The following is a 12,809-nucleotide window of genomic DNA, read 5'->3' as shown; positions in this document are numbered from 1 at the left end:
CCATTGAAGTTATAGTTAGCATATTTATCATATCACATAATTATTTCTTTTTTCCGGAAATAATTATGATCTAGTCACTTAGCAACCTTGTTGAGTATAATATGATACTGTAGTCTATATTCATTTTACTGTGCATTCGATCTCCAAGACTTATTTATCTACTAGTTCCAAGTGCTATGTGCAGTTTTTTTTCTTTCTTTCTTTCTTTTTTTTGTAAGAGAGTGACTGACAGGAAGAGAGAAAGATGAGAAGCATCAACTCACAGTTATGTCATGTAGTTGTTCATTGATTGCTTCTCATATGTGCCTGGACCAGGAGGCTCCAGCTGAGCCAGTGACCCCTTGCTTAAGCCAGAGACCTTGGGCTTCAAGCCAATGATCATGGGATCATCTCGATGATCACACACTCAAGCCAGTGGCTCTGCTCTCAAGCCAGCAACCTCAGGGTTTTGACCTAGGACCTCAGTGTTCCAGGTTGACGCTCTATCCACTGTGCCACCACCAGTCAGGCCCTATGTATAATTTAAATACCTGAGGTTTAAGTGTTTAGCAGTGGGGTTATGTAATTAACCAGCAGTAAATTAATTGTTTCCTGATATTTTTGAAGCACTTTGAGATTCAGTTCCCGTTGCTAAACTATCTCATAATCATTTTCACAATAGCTCTTAATGAATTTTGGAATGTGATGCCATGTGGAAATATGTATATTTTTAATAACCATTAGAATAATTTAGTGTAATACTTAAAATAATTGTAATCTTTCCTAAAGGGAACGACGAAATATTTTAGAATGCTAGTATGTTGTTTCAGAACCAAAGATTGCACTTACTTAGTGATTGCCATGAATTTTTTGTGTTTGCTCCAGTATGGATTTGCCCTTTTGCGTAGACGGGCCCTACAGTTAGAAGAGCTTACGTTAGGTAAGGACACACCTGACAATGCTCGGACCCTCAATGAACTGGGTGTTCTCTACTATCTTCAAAATAACTTGGAGTGAGTACTATAGCATTAATAATGAAAATAAGTATCCAGTTTTCTCTTAGATGCAAAGCAGTTTTACATTTCTATCAAGTCAAGTTAGAAGAACTTGATAGAAACCATGCCAAATTTCATGTATGTGTTGTGAGCATAGCCACATTTAACAAAGCCCATGACATTTTCTCTATTGTTTTCTCTCACATTGTTTCCTTAGTAACTGAAAAGTTATTTTGTACCTTCCCTATTTTTCTGTTTTTTGGTGGGGTTTTTTTCTTTTTTTTTTTCTTTTGAGAGAGAGGAGGAAAGGGACAGACAGGGAGAGAGGTGAGAAGCATCAACAACTCATAGTTGCAGCACCTTAGTTGTTCATTGATTGCATTTTCCTATGTGCCTTGACTGGGGGGCTCCAGCTGAGCCAGTGACCCCTTGCTCAAGCCAGGGACCTAGGGCTCAAGCCCAGGGACCTTTGGGCTCAAACTGGTGAGCTTTAGGGTCATGCAGACAGTCCCCCACCCAGCCCTCCTAGCCTTGGGGTTTTGAACCAGCAACCTGAACGTTCTGGGTCGATGCTTCATCCACTGTGCCACCACAGGTCAGACTTTCCTAGTATTTTTTATATGTTTCTGAAAAGTGAGTTTGTGTAGATACCATATATGAGACCTTGCCCAGGAAGAAACAGGACTGAATGAGAATAAGGAATGTAGATGGCCTGACCTGTGATGGTGCAGTGGGTAAAGCATCGACCTGGAATGCTGAAACCACTGGTTCACAACCCTGGGCTTCCCTGGTCAGGGCACATATGGGAGTTGATGTTTCCTGTTCCTCTTCCCTCCCCTTTTCTTTCTTTCTCTCTCCCTCTTCCCTCTCTGGAAATGAATAAATAAAAAAAATAAAATCTTTTAAAAAAAGAAAAAGAATGTAGAGGGTGCCGGGTTTATTCTTCAGTTTAACTGGACAAAATGACAATATTTATACTTTCAGAAAAAGAAGTGTTTGGGGCTTCTTTGGATATGAGAAAAATATAACAAGTTTGATACTTTAGATATAAAAAATGTAAATATTTAGTCTATTTCACAAAAAGTTCTTTTATTAAAAATTAGGTACTAATCCCAAAGGGGAGAAAGAATAATTATCAAACTTTTGTTTGAGTTAGGTCTAATTATTTTAAAGGTATAAAAAGTTTGTTTGGAAAATATTTACAGGTTTGTCTTTTAGGAGAAGTGAAGTGGAAAACTGAGGCGGTCATCCCGACGTTTCAGGCCCTTACATTATGAGGAAAGAAGCATTTTTAACTTTTGGACAAGAGCAGGAAGGGAAGAGGGCTCAGAAAGAGGGAAAAGGGATTTTGAGCTCAATCGTTTAACTTTCTTAGATTTAAAAATAAAAATGCTTCAATTCTCCACCTAACTAGGATTCTGATTTCTAGACTATAAGCTGTTTAAATGATTTTGGCATTTTGTTCATAGAACAGCTGACCAGTTTCTGAAGCGTTCCTTAGAAATGAGGGAGCGTGTTTTAGGACCAGATCATCCCGACTGTGCCCAGTCGTTGAATAACCTGGCGGCTCTATGCAATGAAATGAAACAGTACGATAAAGCAGAAGAACTCTATGAAAGAGCTTTAGACATACGGAGACAAGCATTAGCTCCTGATCACCCTTCTTTGGCTTACACAGTGAAGCATCTTGCAATCTTGTATAAGAAAATGGTAAGTAATTCTTGGCATGTGTTTTATCATATACCAATTAAAATCATTTGTCTTCTGGATAGATTATTTTCTATGAGCTTTTAAATCATAATGATTTAATATTTTAACAAATAGCTGAATAGAACAATTAAAAATGTTATTCAGACTTAACTATATTAAGGTACTGATTTGGTTTTGTTAAAAAAATTCTAAATACAGCCTGACCTGTGGTGGCACAATGGATAAAGTGTTAACCTGAAATGCTGAGGTCGCCAGTTCAAAACCCTGGGCTTGCCTGTTCAAGGCACATATGGGAGTTGATGCTCCCTGCTCCTCCTCCCCCCCCCCTCTCTCTTTCTCCCCTCACTAAAATGAATAAAATTTTTAAAAATTCTAAATATAAAGGCAGACTTCAGCATTCTAATTAAATTTATTCTTATATTTCAGAAGTTCTCAAATTCAGCCAGTGTTAAGTTTGCTGTGTTAAGCTACCATAAATATAAGTTACCCAATTGTTGTGCCTGAAGGAAGAAGTCTTGTAGGTGATTAAATGAGCATTTTAATTTCATTCTTTTCTTTGTCTTTTGTAGAAGCCCTGAATAGGAACATAGAACAGGAACAGAGTTCAGTGCCCTGAGACAAAGGCCACAGGGACTTCACTGACAGAAAGTACTGAACGCAGTATTGTACACCCGATAGAGCGAGGGACAGCTGTACCTGTGCTGAACGCAGCACGAGAGAGATAGAATTAGCAATTTCTGATTAATCAGTAGGTGGGGGTATTGGAGCTACTCCCTTGCCCTGTTGTTTGTTCTAAAGGAGTTCCCCTTCCTGATTTCCTCTTTCTCTTCTCCTCATTCTCTTCTCTGCTTCCTGAATTCTTCATTCTTGTCCCTGCTTCCATTTTATGTATATCAATAAATACCCATCAGGACTGGGGGTCAAGGCCCCTCATGAAACCCGTACAGGGGATTGTGAGGCGGTCTCCCCAGGTCCCTCAGCGCACTCCATGTGGCCTCCAAGTAATTGTCTCCACGACCATCTTTAACTAAATGTAATGAGCTAAACACCATTCTTTGCCAAGAGTGCTAGCCAGAGTGATGTTTGGAACTTTTATAACTTTTCTGAAAGAAAAAAAAAAAATTCCAGAGAAGTGTGCTTTTACTTAGTGCAGTTGCAGTGCGGTGTTAGACTGTCTCTAGACTTTTTGGGTCCTTTTGCTGGTCATCCAGGCACTGAAGTTGTTTTATTAAGAAGACTTCGTTGTTGTTCTTTCTCCCCATCAAGTAAAAAAGAAATAATTGGAAAAATCTCAAAAGGATTTTGTAGAAACTAAGTTTTTATTTTGATGCCATCTCTAAATTATGTGTAGTAGCAAACATACAGAGTGGATAAAAATAGGTTTACAGTTGTTCCTGTGGAAAACAATACAATAATTAATGAGTAATAATACAAGAATAAACTCTGTATTTCATGCACTCACAACTGTAAATATACTTTTGCTCCATCCTGTACTTTACCTATTATATTTTATTTTATCAGAGACACTGAGTAATAATGGATGATCCTAAAGGGCTTTCTGACATATCAAAGAAAATGTTTTTATATTCAATTTAGCTTTACTTATTCCTTTAGATTTCAATTATCTATAAACTTAACTATTAAATTGGAGGTAATGCTTCTGAATTTCTCAAAAATTACTTAAAATTTTTTTTAAATTATTTTTAAGTGAGAGGAGTGGAGATAGTGAGACAGATTCCTGTATGCGCCTCAACCGGGATCCACCTGGCAACCCCTGTCTGGGGCCAGTGCTCACAACTGAGCTATCCGCAGTGCCTGGGTCCATTGCTCAGACCAATCAAGCTATCCTAAGTGCCCAGGGCTGATACTCAAACCTACCAGCCACTGTCTGCAGGAGGGGCAAAGGGAGAGAAGGGGGAGAGGGACATACAGCCAAACTCTCTTTTAGAGCAACTTTAATTTGACTCATCATGGAACAACAGATTATTGGAAGAAAAGCAGATTATTGCTTCCCCTGTGTGCCCTGACCAGGAATCAAACTAGGATGTCCATACACCGGGTCGACACTCTACGCACTGAAACAGCTGGCCAGGGCCCTCAAATATTACTTTTAGTAAAAAATTTTAATTATGGAAAAGCTCTGATCAGGTAGTAATTATTGCTTTAATATTTTTGTTAGATTTCACTTTTGTGTTTTAGGGGAAACTTGACAAAGCTGTACCGTTGTATGAGCTGGCTGTTGAAATCCGGCAGAAATCCTTTGGCCCAAAGCACCCTAGTGTAGCTACTGCCTTGGTGAACTTAGCTGTTCTCTATAGCCAAATGGTAAGTTCCCACACGTTTTCTTTATAAATGAATGGTGTTAGGGTACAAAATATAGGTAAGGCTACATTAGATGTGGCACAGTAAAAATAATTACAGGAAACTTAAGGTTACCTACTAATGCTTCCTTTAGTACTTAATGAAGTCACGCTCCTCTTGGTGTAAAGCACTGACTGCTTAGTTCATTGCTTAGGCTTAGTTTTTTAAATTCTGGAGAGTCCCTACATCTCTGTATCTAATATTATCTTCAAGCTGCAACATTTGCCTGTGATGGGTGAGAAACTGGTACCCACTGGGCAATAAAGAGACAAGTTTGTGTTTATATAATTGGATTAAGGTTGATGGTTTCCAAGCCAGGCCTAAAACAAGCTGCTGACTATTATACTCCTTCTCCCATTATGACTACTCATAAATTAAGCTGTTTATCCACATCTTTTAGGAGGATATTCACATTTTAAAAGTGCTTATGCCACTTGATCAGTTTAATCTAGAATATATTCATAGTAATTTCAGAAAGGCGATATGTTCACCTGAGTGTTGTTACTTTTTAATAAGAAAAAACACACCGAGGCCTTGCCACTGTATGAAAGAGCATTAAAGATTTATGAAGACAGCCTGGGTCGGATGCATCCTCGAGTTGGAGAAACATTAAAAAATTTAGCCGTGCTTAGGTAAGAAGTTTTTCACTTTCCTCATACAGCCAAACTCTCTTTTAGAGCACCTTTAATTTGACTCATCATGGAACAACAAAAAATACTGATTGCTGTATGATTTTCCTGGGAGGAGGAAGGGTTGTTTCTGGTTATCTTTAAGCGATACAAGCAAGGCCCTGGCCGGTTGGCTCAGCGGTAGAGCGTCGGCCTAGCGTGCGGAGGACCCGGGTTCGATTCCCGGCCAGGGCACACAGGAGAAGCGCCCATTTGCTTCTCCACCCCTCCGCCGTGCTTTCCTCTCTGTCTCTCTCTTCCCCTCCCGCAGCCAAGGCTCCATTGGAGCAGAGATGGCCCGGGCGCTGGGCATGGCTCTGTGGCCTCTGCCTCAGGCGCTAGAGTGGCTCTGGTCGCAATATGGCGACGCCCAGGATGGGCAGAGCATCGCCCCCTGGGGGGCAGAGCACCGCCCCTGGTGGGCGTGCCGGGTGGATCCTGGTCGGGCGCATGCGGGAGTCTGTCTGACTGTCTCTCCCTGTTTCCAGCTTCAGAAAAATGAAAATAAATAAATAAATAAATAAATAAATAAATAAATAAATAAAAAGAGATACAAGCAAAATGAAGGCCGCATGATGTATTTTGCAGAGTAGTTTATCATGGCAAATAGTGAAGGATGGTTTATAGTTGTAACCAACTGGCTCTGGAATAATATAAGCAATTTGCTGTCCTCAAAGCTAATTTACCATTAAGTACATGCTGACTTATGCTTTGTGTTTAACTCAGGATACAGAGAATATCAGACTTCCCTTAGCAATTTCACTGCATCCATCACAACATGGTCTTAATGGTGTGAGAGACTGAAATGTTCCTGAGCAGTACAAATAGAAAAGAAAAGAATTTGGGTCATCTTTTTCTGGTCTGAGTAAATGCACTGGGGAAAAATTGAGCAATTATTCACATAAGTTTTTTTGTTTGTTTTTGTATCCTATAAAGTCACTTAGAATTGTTAATTAAAGCTTATATTCTGATTTTAAGAGGTTTTTTTTCCCTCTCTCTCAAAGCTATGAAGAAGGGGATTTTGAAAAAGCTGCTGAACTATACAAAAGGGCTATGGAAATAAAAGAAGCAGAAACATCACTTTTAGGTGGAAAAGCTCCTTCACAGCACTCATCAAGTGGAGATAAATTTAGTGTAAAAACAACCCATTCTCCTAATGTTTTCCTTCATCAAGGACAAAGGTAGCAGCAATTACAATTCATTGCAAATGCACCTTAGAATAATGAAAAAACATTTGGAACGACAGAATTTAAAACTTATTAAAAATGTTTTTAAGAAAATTTATTTTTACTTTGTATTATTTAAGTGGTATTTGTATAAAATTATATTGACTACATTGACATTTGAGTCATAATCATGTCTGTTTTAGTTAAAAGAATTAACTTCCCTCTTGTATAGACACTTGTCCAAAGAGGACATGAAGAATAGGTTGGTGTCTGTTACACAGAGCAAGTCAGACAAGGAGTTCAAGAATTCCATCAATCATCTCTCAAACGCTACTTTACCTCAGTGATTCCTCATCTTGCTTTTCAGCAGTAGTCTGGCTTAATTCTCTGCTTCAAAGGTTTCAAGAATTAAAGGGATATGTTTATGAAAAGTATAAATTGTCTTCTGTAAAGTGAGCTAGTAATAGGAATCTGACTGCTACATTTTTTTATTCTACCTTTTTTTTGAGCAGATTGGACTGAGCCCTCTGCTTTTTATGCTCTCTATATCGTGTGTTACTTTAGTGTGTAGTATGACATCTGGATAATTTGAAGTCATTAATGCAGTAATAGTGACCTTACCAGGCAGGACATTCTCTATTTTTTCCTAAGTGGGCTAAATCTGTCTCTTTATTTATCTCAAATTAATCTGCCATTTTATAAGTTTCACAAATACTGTCACAGTTTGGATATTGTTTTTTACCATTTCTGTATTTATTATATATATGGGTTACCGGAAAGTTCTGTCCGTTTTTGTAATAAAACAAAATACAAATTTTTCTTACCGTCAGTAAACTTTATTAAATAATATAATTGCCATTATTATTAATGATTTCTTGCCAGCGTGAGGGCAATTTGTATATCCCATTTTTGAAAAATGTTTTTTATCTTTTGATGTGAAAAATGGAACCAGTATTTGTTTGATATCTTCTTCATTTTTGAATTTTTGCCCTTCAAAAAATTTTGTAAGGACAAAAACAAGTGATAGTCGGAGGGTGCTAAGTCCGGGGAATATGGTGGATGCAACAGACATGCTTCTGTAGCATTTCTTCCTTGTTGAAATTCGTAAAAATTACAGTGGTGTAAATGAACTTTATCAGTAGCCATAGGTACACTATCGCTTCAGACATAAGACTAACGTGAATCAACTTTGTTTTAATTTGCTACTCAGTATGTATACATTAAGTGATAAAAATAGAGAGGCACACATGTGCCAAATAAACGTGCTTACATGTCAAAACTTGTGATAAAAACGGACAGAACTTTCCGGTAGACCTTATATAATAAAATCTTCAATTTAAATACTTGTAAGATTCTGATATACATTAATTATAAAGGTAAAAGATATAATAACCATACAAAAGTACAATTTCAAGTTTTCTTTTTTCCATTAGTTTATACAAGAGGCTTATATTTACATAAATAATACATCAAACATTACAAAAAGGACTTGAATATTGTCACTACTCACTGAGAACTTTGCTCAACTTTAGCTTTGGAGACTGTATAGGATTTTGGTGACTTTATGGCCTGACTATTCAGATTCATGAACTATAACCTGGGAGCTCATTAAAAATTCAGACTCTTGGCCCTGGCCGGTTGGCTCAGTGGTAGAGTGTCAGCCTGGCGTGCAGGAGTCCCAGGTTCGATTCCCGGCCAGGGCACACAAGAGAAGCAGCCATCTGCTTCTCCACCCCTCCCCTCTCCTTCCTCTCTCTCTCTCTCTCTCTCTCTCTCTCTCTCTCTCTCTTCCCCTCCTGCAGCCAAGGCTCCATTGGAGCAAAGTTGGCCCAGGCGCTGAGGATGGCTCTATGGCAGGGGTCTCAAACTCGCGGCCCGCCAAACAATTTTGTGCGGCCCGCAGACTAATCCACGAAGTTCAAGAAAAGTGTTGCGTAACAGTTGCCTTTTGTAGACCTAGTGCGGCCCGCCGAACGGCTGTGATCTTGCTCTGCGGCCCACATGCTGAGTTGAGTTTGAGACCCCTGCTCTATGGCCTCTGCCTCAGGCGCTAGAATGGCTCTGGTCACAACAGAACAACGCCCCAGATGGACAGAACATCACCCCCTGGTGGGCATGCCGGGTGGATCCCAGTCGGGTGCATTCGGGAGTCTGTCTGACTGCCTCCCCGTTTCCAACTTCAGAAAAATACAAAAAAAAAAAAAGAAAATTCAGACTCTTGAACCTCTCCTCAGACCTACTGAATCAGAATCTATAATTTAGCTAGATCACTAAGTGAGTCAGATGGATATAAGTTTGAGAAGCAATGGTCTAACTCTAAGGCACCACAGTGGTGACTTAAATTAGAATTTTACTTTTTAGCAAGAGACAAGAAGAGATGAGAAACATCAACTCATAGTTGCAACACTTTAGTTTTTTATTGATTGCTTTCTCATATGCACCTTGACAGTGGGGGGGGGGGCTCCAGCTGAGCTAGTGACCCCCTGCCCAAGCCAGAGACCTCAGGGTTTCAAAATTGGGTCCTCACCTCACTGTCCCAGACCAATGCTCTAGTCTATCTGGTCAGGCAAGAAATTAGGATCTTATAAAGTGAACATCCTTCTAACTCCTTTTGAAAGAATTTCAAGAGGAAAAAATATATAACATATCCTCCTGGGTTTGCCAGCTATGCAAGGCACAAATTAATTTAATTTACAAATATAATTAAGCTATTAGAGTTTAAAATTTATTTAGTGACATTATAAGTAATATATTAAGTTTAAATGCCTTATAAAACTGGCTCAGTGGTACAGCGTGTCTGGCATGTGGATGTGCTGGGTTGGATTCCCAGTCAGGGTGCATAGGAAAAGCGCCCATCCGCTTCTCCACCCCTCCCCCTCTTGCTTCTCTCTCTCTCTCTCTCCCACTCTTGCAGCCATGGCTGAATTGGAGCAACTTGGTCCTTGGCACTGATGATGGCTCCATGGTCTCTGCCTCAGGCGCTAAGAAGAGCTTGGTCGCTGAGCAACACCCCAGATGGACAAAGCATTGCCCCCTAGTGGATTTGCCAGGTGGATCCCTGTCAGGGCACATGAGGGAGTCTATCTCTGCCTCCCATCCTCTCACTGAAAAAAAAAAAAACTTGAGGAAATATTGAGATCAATATACTAGAAGAATCTTGAAAAAAGGCAAAACGAGCAAAAGAATAATATCTATGTATTCTTTATTCCTACAAAATTTGGACTTGAAAAACAGAAAGTACAAACTTTACCCCTCAAGTTATATTATTCAAGTGACTTTATGGTAAAAATTCACTAGTTACATTTGGGGGATGATGAGTATATTTCAAGATTTAAATTACTATATTTTTATCATACTACTTATTGTACTGTCAACTTAAAGGTTTTCATATAGAAGGCCTACTTAAAAAGGACAATTATTTATGTATATCTGAGGTTCTCAAATAGGAATATTATGTTCATGTTATTATACACCTTTTCAAACAACTGTTATAAAACTGAATTGTTAGGATCCAAATTATGGTAGTTATGGTTTTTATTAATATTTTATAGAAATATAATTTAAAAATTTGATTTGGGAGGAGGTCAAAGCTTCCAAATTTTTTTTAATTAATTTATTGTATTTACATAGATTCTAGGTCTCCCTGAATACATCCTCCCCTCCCCCATGTTCCCCAGTACATCCCTCCACCCCCCTCCCCATAACGCCCCAAATACTCTTAAATGGTTATCGTTTTGTGTTGCTCAGGGTGTTTGTAGGTATTCAGATGATAGAAATGTGAAATCTGCACCAAATAAAAGGAAAACCCTCCCAGTTTCTGTACGATGATGTGGCAGCAGATGATGACGTAACACCGTGTATACAGCGGAGCAGCCCACGGCCATGCAGTCGAGATGTGGACGGTACAGAGGAAAGTTCAGTGTGTTCTGTGGCTCACTAAATTCGAATCTGTGACCAAAGTGCAACGTGAATATCAGTGCATTTATAACGAAGCGCCACCACATAGGAATAACATTAGTCGGTGGGATAAGCAGTTGAAGGAAACTGGCAGTTTGGTGGAGAAACCCCGTTCTGGTAGGCCATCAGTCAGTGACGAGTCTGTAGAGGCTATACGGGATAGCTACCTAAGGAGCCCTAAAAAATCTGTGCATAAGCCCACATCAAACTGCACTGAACAGGTATGAAACTGGGAGAGTTTTCCTTTTATTTGGTGCAGATTTCACATTTCTATTGTGTTTTGTTGCTTTCCTGTGACCGGTCAAAAGTGCACCATGACTTTACGGATACACTATAGTAGTGTCACAAATTAACTTCCCATTAACAATGAGGGAAGGGATTAAAGAACATACTGTTTTACTAGATTTTAGAGCCTTTGTGCTAAGGCAATTTTGGGAGTGTGTTTCCATCTCTCACATTAGAAACAACAATATTAATAAATCTTGTCAAGTGCTATAGGTTAATTTAGTAATATAAAATTCAGTAAGATTAATTTCTTATCAGCTGCCCACATACACAAGTTTTCATGGCAGTCAGAATATCAAGAGAACATTCTAAGTTGTAAAAGAATCCTGTTACCAGGTATTTTCCTGGTAAAATAATCCCATAACTACTATTAATGGAAGATATAATACCAAAACAGTAGACAACTTTGACAAGATTCGGTGATGACATCAGCAGTGTGCAGCATCAAGAGTAGGAAAAAGGCCCCGGCTGGTTGGCTCAGCGGTAGAGCATCGGCCTGGCGTGCAGGAGTCCCTGGTTTGATTCCCGGCCAGGGCACACAGAAGCGCCCATATGCTTCTCCACCCTTCCCCCTCTCCTTCCTCTCTGTCTCTCTCTTCCCCTCCCGCAGCCGAGGCTCCAATGGAGCAAAGATGGCCCGGGTGCTGGGGATGGCTCTATGGCCTCTGCCTCAGGTGCTAGAATAGCTCTAGATGCAACAGAGCAATGCCCCGGAAGGGCAGAACATCGCCCCCTGGTGGGCATGCTGGGTGGATGCCGGTCAGGCGCATGCGGGAGTCTGTCTGACTGCCTTCCCGTTTCCAGCTTCGGAAAAATGAAAAAAAAAAAAAAAAAAGAGTAGGAAAAAGGTCTTTAGAAGATGGTGAGTTCCAGCTATTAAAAATTTGAATTATAAGTAAAGCCTCACCAAGTTAGTGTACCAGAGGTTACAAAGGAATGGGATTGAGGAAGACTGAATTTCTCTTTTGAAATCAAAACATCTCGGCCCTGGTCGGTTGGCTCAGCGGTAGAGCATCGGCCTGGCGTGCGGGGGACCCGGGTTCGATTCCCGGCCAGGGCACATAGGAGAAGCGCCCATTTGCTTCTCCACCCCCACCCCCTCCTTCCTCTCTGTCTCTCTCTTCCCCTCCCACAGCCAAGGCTCCATTGGAGCAAAGATGGCCCAGGCGCTGGGGATGGCTCCTTGGCCTCTGCCCCAGGCGCTAGAGTGGCTCTGGTCGCGGCAGAGCGACGCCCCGGAGGGGCAGAGCGTCGCCCCTGGTGGGCGTGCCGGGTGGACCCCGGTCGGGCGCATGCGGGGAGTCTGTCTGACTGTCTCTCCCCGTTTCCAGCTTCAGAAAAATACAAAAATAAATTAAAATATATAAAAAAATAAATAAATAAATAAAAACATCTCTAGTTAACTAGAAAAATTGTTTTATAGATGAGTACACTAATCTATACATTTCGTACACTTGTATGAAAGCAATATAATTTTCAAGGCTAGAAAAACTATCCCTCTACTTTTCCTGACATTACTGTAGACATAACAATCACAATATGGTCCTAGAATCTCAAAACTAATATATTGAAAGTATTTGTTAATTGGGGCTTTCTGAAATAAGTTTTTACTTTTTTAAAAAATTAGAATATTTATTGACTGACTGATTATATAAGAGGAAGAGAGAGAAAAATATCAAAACAATTTG

At 39.9% G+C, this 12,809-nt stretch overlaps 1 protein-coding gene across 2 annotated transcripts in view; it reads left to right on the top strand.

The window, feature by feature from the left end:
* Positions 1 to 7,064, top strand: part of NPHP3 (nephrocystin 3) — a 45,853-nt gene extending 38,789 nt beyond the window's left edge. Inside the window, exons 23-27 of one of the 2 annotated variants that reach the window (XM_066245463.1) lie at positions 865 to 992; positions 2,444 to 2,684; positions 4,884 to 5,009; positions 5,562 to 5,677; positions 6,718 to 7,064. In XM_066245463.1, the coding sequence (XP_066101560.1) occupies positions 865 to 992; positions 2,444 to 2,684; positions 4,884 to 5,009; positions 5,562 to 5,677; positions 6,718 to 6,898 (792 nt within the window). In that variant the 3' untranslated portion in view covers positions 6,899 to 7,064. Of the gene's footprint in view, positions 1 to 864; positions 993 to 2,443; positions 2,685 to 4,863; positions 5,010 to 5,561; positions 5,678 to 6,717 lie in introns of those variants that run through there. The other variant, XM_066245464.1, reaches the window with a different exon arrangement.
* Positions 7,065 to 12,809: the final 5,745 nt, after the last annotated feature.

The sequence above is a fragment of the Saccopteryx bilineata genome, chromosome 10 (genome assembly GCF_036850765.1).
Source record: "Saccopteryx bilineata isolate mSacBil1 chromosome 10, mSacBil1_pri_phased_curated, whole genome shotgun sequence".
NCBI lineage: Eukaryota > Metazoa > Chordata > Mammalia > Chiroptera > Emballonuridae > Saccopteryx > Saccopteryx bilineata.
The sequence above is the reverse complement of the archived record's forward strand: the minus strand, read 5'-3'. Positions and strand labels throughout refer to the sequence as shown.